Source organism: Macaca thibetana, chromosome 14 (assembly GCF_024542745.1).
Source record: "Macaca thibetana thibetana isolate TM-01 chromosome 14, ASM2454274v1, whole genome shotgun sequence".
Taxonomy (NCBI): domain Eukaryota; kingdom Metazoa; phylum Chordata; class Mammalia; order Primates; family Cercopithecidae; genus Macaca; species Macaca thibetana.
This window is the reverse complement of record NC_065591.1, coordinates 9,540,201-9,547,314: the sequence shown is the minus strand read 5'-3', so window position 1 is coordinate 9,547,314 and position 7,114 is coordinate 9,540,201. Positions and strand designations below refer to the sequence as shown.

Here is a 7,114-nt window from a genome sequence, read left to right as displayed (position 1 = left end):
TTCATCTTTCTTGGAACTGAAAAATAAATCTATGTACAAAACAGGAAAAGATCAGGCTCCTGTCACCCACTCCCAACCCTCTACGGATTTCCTCCGGGATGCTCCGAAATGGGCTGGACCTCTGGGAGGTTCCCAGAGGGTCGGAAGGGAGGTCCTGCTCTCATCCGGGGCCAGTTTCGTCAGGAAGAGGGCGGGGCTCAGGATGCTCATAGGCTGGGGGGAGTTTTGTGTCCCAGACTCGGGATAGGAAAGAGAGGAAGCTAGGATTTCCAAATTCTGGAGCAGAACTGAAGTTTTTTGGGGCAGAGGGCTTGGATTCGCAAGTTACGGAATTCTGAAGTGTGGAAATATACTCCTAGGGGCTGAGTGGTCTAGGCTCCCAGGCCGGAGGTGGGACCTGTGCTCCTTGGGTTAAGGGTGAAACCTCAGCTCCTACAAGCTGGGAGCAGCCCTGAGTAACGTTGGTCTGGCTCTAGGTGAGCGGTTCCGAGGAGGAGCCTGGGTTTCTAGGGGCTGGGCCTTTAAAGATTGTTAATTAGGACCCAGGGTGAGGTTTCCATTGGCACCCTGGAATTCTGGGAGAAGAGACCTATATTCTAATGACTAGGGCAGAGCCCTGGGTTCTGAGCTGGAGAAAATCGTGGGTTTGATATAGACTCTGCTCGGGACCTGGAACCTTGGGTTTGGGTAGGCATAAGGCCTGTCCCCTTTGGGCTGGGGGCAGAGCATGGGCTCAGAGTTGGGGGACTAAAGGCGGGGCCTGGGTCCCCACAAGCGGTCCAAAGTCCCCAGTAGTTTAGAGGCCTTTGCGCTGCCGCTTGAGGAAAGACAGAGTGTAGTCACTAGGGGTGGACACTTTCTGCTTCTTCATCTGCACTTGTGACTGTGCCGTGAGTTGCAGCTTGATGGCGCTCGAGTTGATCTTGGTGGCCACCAGCAGCTCCTTCATGCCCTTCATCTTCTCACTCTGGAAAGTGAGCACTGGACCCTCTGGCGGTGGTGACGCTGCAGGCGCTGGCACCTGAGCCGTGCTGCCACCTTCAGGGCCTCGGGCTGTGCCAGGGACCGTCCCAGGGGGCTTCCGGGGGGGTCCTGACACTGCACCCTGGCTGGCACCCAGGCCCTTGTCCAGTGCTGGCTTCTTGGGTGGCGGGGGCTCCTCTGGCTTGGACTCCCGCCGTGGGCCCCGCCGCCGGCCTTCCCGGGCTTCCTCGCCCCATGGCTCCTCGGCCTCAGCTGCCTCGGCCTCTCGGCTCACTATGCGCACCTTCTGCCGCACCTGGGCCAGTGGGGAGAACGAGGTGAGAGCAAGATTGCTGGCCAGTGGCTGGAACTCCAGGACCCTGCTCTGGCCATCCCATGCCACCCAGGGGTCTCAGTCTCACCGGCACCCAAGGGGATGAGCAGATACTGCCCCTGGGCCAAAAAAGTCTGACAAGCCATAGCGGCTGTCACCACCTGTAGTGCCCAGACCTCTGTGCAGCTGTCCCTCACCTGTCCCTCGAAACGGCCTAGGGACTGCACAAGAAAGGTGGCCCAGCCCACGTGCAGCACAGGTGTGGGACTGCCCTCCTCCCATTTGCAGATGCCGTCGTAGAATCGCAGCAGGTGGGCGAAGCACTCAGGGTCCTGGAGGGCAGAACCTTGGCTCTGGGTGCCCTTGACAAGGGGGAAGGGAGGGCACAGGTCAGTCTCTTACCCCTTAGCAGAGGGCACAGGCCAGGCCCCCCACCTAGGCAAAGACCCCTGGCTCCAGAAAAGGTAAGCATAGGTTGAGAACATTCTTAGAACCTCTTTCCTTTTATAAAGCCAATCCGTCGCCAGAAGTTACCATCCCTTATCTCCATCCCTCAGCTGAGGGAGGGAGTCTGGCCATGACACTGAAGGCACAGGGTAGAAACCTCTAAAATACCTTCAGCCCTGTCCAACCTGGGCCCAGGACCTCAGTTATAGCAAAAGGGAACATAGCTCTCTGCTCAGGGCCACCTTCCTCATGCCATCCCTAGTCCCATACATGCAGCCCCCATGGCCTATGGCAGGGAGCCCTGCCCAGGTTGGAGGCTGGACACAGGCTGGAGCTCTAGCCTTTCACCTGGCTCTGCTCCCCCGGCCGCTCCTCGCCCGCCTCCAGCAAGCTGGCTGCCTCCTTCAGCAGGTTGGGGATGACATCATTGGCTACTTCGAAGAACTCCTTGTAGATCTCCTCGTCTTCCCGGCAGTAGTTGTAGCTGTGAGAGCAGTGGGGTCTCTGTAGGGTCTGAAGGGGTCTCGCCATGGGGGGTAGCCCCAGGGACCTGGTGGGGGATGGAGCCCAGGTTTCTTCTCCTGGGTCACCCCAGGGGCTGGGGGAGTAGGTGGGGTCCTCACTGCAAAATGATGCTGTCTGGGTCAGCCACAGCAAGAAAGCAAGAATGAGGAGGGGCACGGGGCTGAGGGTGGAGGTCCCACTGCTGGATGATGGTGGTTAAACATTGGGAGGAGATTTGAAGCTGTTCTGAGAAAAAAAAATTAGGAGAAGGGAGGGGGGGGAAGATGTGACACCTTAATCAGGGTCCCTACCTCCTGGGTGATGGCGGCCTTGCTGCCTAGGGACTGGATGGAAAGGGGATGGGGCGTGGGAGCCAGGCCTCAGTCCTGGATGAGGGTGGTTGGAAACTAATGGAGGGGAAGAAAGGACAGGCTGCAGGCCCTAATAGGGGGATCCTCACTCCTGGATGACAGTGGCCGTGTCTGCCCAGGCCTGCAGGGCTTCGCGCACGTTGCGGTTGCGACAGTGGTAGCCAGCCAGGTACATGTAGGGGTAGATGTGTTCATCCCGATAGTAGGTCTTGGCTGAGGCAATGCCCTGGGGGTGAGGCAGAGGATCCTCAGGGAGGCAGCCCCAGCTGCCCTGCTGGCACAAATGCCCCACCAGGGCACACCCAGAAGGGGTCACAGGAAGATCCCAGGGAGTCCTCTCCATCTCCACTCCGACCTCCACTTGCTGCCAGCCCTTCTACCTGGTCTCCTCCCTGGGTCTACAGGACTGCTGGCTGAGGCCTGGGGCAGACTGCAGGGGTGGGGCCTGCCCTCCAAGCTCAGGGTCCTCCTCTTTCCCAGACACTCTTCTACATACACACCAAAGACTTCCAAGCCCAGCCCAATGGCCCTACTCCCCACCTACACCCACCAAGTAAACACCCCCTCCCTCTTCAGTGCTCCTACCACATTTGACCTCTGTTATACTCCAGAAAGGACAGTAAGGAGTGGCAGAAAAGGCAGGGCTGAGGGGACAAATGCAGACCCTGACACTCCCAGGCTGGTGAACCCTGGACACTCCTCGGACAGCCCTGACTGAACTGATTCTGCACACAGTTGACATAAAGTGACACTGGATGGGTGATATCCCCTAACACACAAAGTTCTCATCCACCCAGATGAGGGCCCCTGCCTCAGCCACTGTTGGGGTCTCCCTTCTGCATCCTCCTTAGATGCCCCCACCTTGTGGTAGAGGGTGAGTGGATCTGGCCGGCCAGGGGTGGGCTCCAGCTCCTCCAGATCTGCCAGGTTCCCTAAGGCCATGGGGTACCTAGGAGAGGATCATAATTCAGGCTGCCACCTAGCCCCCTGGCCTCACAAGGCCCAGCCTGGCCACTTCCCTCTACTGACCTTTCCAGATGTCCCAGGTCATAGAGCAGCCAGAGCAGCTTCTAGGAGCCGAAGGAGAGAGTTATGAGCTACGGAACAGGGAGGAGAATGGGTCCTTAGCCTATCGGGCAGAGGTGGGGGTCAGAACAAACAGGGACCACCCACCAGGTAGAAGGGCCAAAATTCTGGGCCATTCTTTAATGGAGTTAAAGCAATTTCACATCTCAATTCCACTCTCCCAAGAGCCCTGGGAAAGGCCAGGCCAGGAATTACTAACCCATATTCCAGCGGGGGAAACTGAAGCTCAGGAAGGGAAAGTGCCCCTACCCAGGGTCCCAGAGCAAGTCAAGTCTGGCCTAGCCCAGTACTGCCCCATTGGCTCAGCCCTCACCTGCTGCAGCTGCAGCAGCTCCAGCGAGTCGGTGTGCAGGTCAATGGAAGGGTTGATGGCACACACCATGAATGCCACCTCCATCTTGCGGTCACAGCGCATGTATGATCCTTTCAGGTACAGCCAGCTCTTGAAAGGGGACAAGATCATTATGTCTCATGATGGCCCACCCTGTGCCTTCTTCAGGGAATGACAGCCGGGAAAAGGGGCTCTTCTGTCTTCCCTTCCTGATGTATGTGGGTGGTAATGGGAAGAAAGGGGTATGGCCCAAGAAAGTGGAGTCCTTTGGTTGGTTTGGGCTACCAGAGTATGAAGGGGACAAGGTTGCAGGGAGGGAACAATACCCGCTCAGCCACACCAGCGTTGACCGTCTGGCCCCTGCGGTCCTCGTTGCCCTTGCCATGCCAGGTGACCTCAGCTGTCTGCTCCCCATTGGGCCCAAACACTACCCAGGCATGATCCTCAGACAGGGCGAGGTGGACATCCCGGAGACCCAGGGCCTGGCAGGCCCCAACCACAGCAAAGGCCACACCGGAGCTGTCCAATTTGGTGCCTGTGGAAGGGGCAGGTAATGAAAGAGGGTCCTCTGTGTTTTGACGTGGGGGAAGGGAGCCAGGTAGTGATGGGCCACACTCCCTCCCACTCCCCTTCCAAGCCTGTGCCCCAAACTCAGATTATCCTGCCCACCATCCCTCCATCCCTTCCCTCCCATGTGTTCAAAGCCTCTCTCTCCCTGTTTACACCCTCTACGTCCAACAAGAGACCTTTCTGGATCTCCTGTAGCTGACCCAGCCTTTGGCCCTATCTCGTCTTTCTCTGCAACTCTATTATATATTCTGTGGATTTAAGGATTCTATTTTACTGCACTTATTAGGTTAAAACAGGAATGGCAAATACAGGACACTGGCCAACACTCTCCTGTTATACATCCACCAACAGAGAATCCTCATTTATCTCTGCACTCTTTTCCTGCTAATCTGAGAAGCAGCCTCTGAATCCTTCTCAATATGGCACACCAGGATGGGACTGCCAGTCAACCAGGCTTGCTGAGAAGTCTTAAGCCTTTTGAGGTCAAGCCCTCGGTCTGTCTCGAAACATTTTTGGCCGGGCGCGGTGGCTCACACCTGTAATCCCAGCACTTTGGGAGGCCAAGGCGGGTGGATCACGAGGTCAGGAGATCCAGACAATCCTAACACAGTGAAACCCCATCTCTACTAAAAATACAAAAAAAAAAAATTAGCCAGGCGTGGTGGTGAATGCCTGTACTCTCAGCTACTCAAGAGGCTGAGGTAGGAGGATCTCTGAGCCTGGGGAGGTTGAGGCTGCAGTGAGCCATGATCACACCACTGCACTCCAGCCTGGGGGACAGAGTGAGACCCTGTCTCAAAAAAAAAAAAAAAAACACAAAAAACAAAAACAAAAACATCTTTATAACTATTATTTTGTTTAACTGCCTCAAATGCAACCCAATTTCATCTTCTTGCCCCCTAAATCTGCTGCCACCCTCTGTATCTCATGCTTAGAACTGCTGTAACTGTTCAGTGGCAGGGGTGGAGGTGCTGAGGGGGCAGAGGTGAGGTTGATGGTTTGGAGCCAAGTGATCAGGCTTCACTTCCAGCCCTGCCATGCCGTGTGTGACTTTGGCACATCATTTCCCCTCTCTGGGCTTCAGTTTCCCAACTGCAAAGAGGAAAATAACACCTGCCCAACCTCACAAGGCTTACAGTTCTCAAAAGGGTTCTGTAAACCACGGAGGGTTTTGAAGAAGTGGGTCATGGATAAGATTCCCACCTACTGGGCTCCAACCTGTGATGAAGCTGAAGAGGGACTGGATGTGGGCTCGATCCTTGAAGTAGGAGCGGCTGAGGCTGTTCCATATGACATCGGAGACCTTCTTCACCAGCTCACGGCTGGAGACACCCCCTTCTCGAGGATAGAGGGACAGGTCGACGGCGCCTCGGATCTGGGCGGTGAAGCGGGCATAGAGGGCGGCGATGATAGACAGGTCGGCCACGGGAAAGTAGGTGAGGCCGCCAGGCGGGTCGGGGGCGGGGCTGGGCTGGAAGGTGAGCTCGGGAACGTTGGTGGGGATGACGCGGTTGACAGCCAGAAAATGCTCCACGAAGCCCAGCACCAAGGAAAGGAGCACCAGGTCCGGCTCCTCTCGGCCCAGCTCGGCAGCAAACAGGCGCACCACGTCGTCGATGGAGCGCAGCGGGAACAGCGTCTTCTGGGCGGCCTTCAGCCCCATGGCGGCGGGCGGCGGGCGGCGGCCTGCAGGCAAGCCGCGGGAGGGAGGGTCGGGCAGGTTCGGCCGGGGAGCCCCCTCCCAGGGTCCGCTAAGTTTCCACCCTCCGACACACGCACAGCTCCCTTGCTGCCCCACCCTCCTCAGCCTCTGCTCACCGGCTTCCCCTCTTTTGTCGGTGAGACCCCTCAGCCGAGACTGCAGAGCCTTTTTGTCCCCCACAATTCCGGGACGCCCGGTACCCGATGGGGTGCGCCTCAAGGACCCCAATGAGGAGCCCCAATGGCCGCCCCGCCCCCTCTACGACTGTGCCCCCGGGGCCCTAGAGTCCGCCCAGAAAGCGCACCCAGGCCAAGCCCCCAAACCCCAAGGAGAGTCCTCGCCTCGGTACCCCTCGCCCACCTCCGCGCTTACATCCCACACAAGGCACCGCGGCCCACGCCGCCCGGAGCCTGCTGGGACATGAAGTCCCGCCCCTAGGGTCGCACTACCCGCCGGGAAGTGGAGTCTGGGCCCACCCCTGCCCCCGCCGAATCTGGAAATAGTTGCGGGCCGGGCCGCCGCGCGGTGGCTTCTGGGATCTCTAGGTCCGCGGCTCCGGATGCCTCCTTCCCGAGACACTCAGGGATTGGTCCTTCCCTTCAAGCCGACCAGGCAGGAAGCGAGTCCGCAGTGCCTTCTGGGAAATGTAGTCCAGGGGCACTACCTGCAGACTCAGGGTGGCAGGTCACCGAGCTTCTGCCGGTTTTGCTGTCACGGGTCAGTCGGCAAGTTATGAGGAAAAAGATCAAGTTGCTTGATCCAGAACAATTTTAAATAAAACGATGTGAGGAAAACAGATACTTTTA

At 57.7% G+C, this 7,114-nt stretch overlaps 2 protein-coding genes across 2 annotated transcripts in view; one reads left to right on the top strand and one right to left on the bottom strand.

Moving 5' to 3' along the window:
* Window positions 1-503: 503 nt before the first annotated feature.
* On the bottom strand, window positions 504-6,718 carry MEN1 (menin 1). The gene is given in 12 exon segments (XM_050757172.1): window positions 504-1,279; window positions 1,495-1,659; window positions 2,093-2,228; window positions 2,368-2,477; window positions 2,479-2,494; window positions 2,709-2,845; window positions 3,481-3,568; window positions 3,649-3,689; window positions 4,019-4,147; window positions 4,363-4,571; window positions 5,825-6,292; window positions 6,669-6,718. Coding segments are annotated over 11 exon segments (1,959 nt in total). The 5' UTR covers window positions 6,270-6,292; window positions 6,669-6,718; the 3' UTR covers window positions 504-796.
* ARL2 (ADP ribosylation factor like GTPase 2) overlaps window positions 6,064-7,114 on the top strand; it is a 218,820-nt gene continuing 217,769 nt past the window's right edge. The window contains exon 1 of the mRNA XM_050757274.1: window positions 6,064-6,067. The gene's annotated coding sequence lies outside the window, so the exon portion shown is untranslated. The remainder of the gene's footprint in view (window positions 6,068-7,114) is intronic.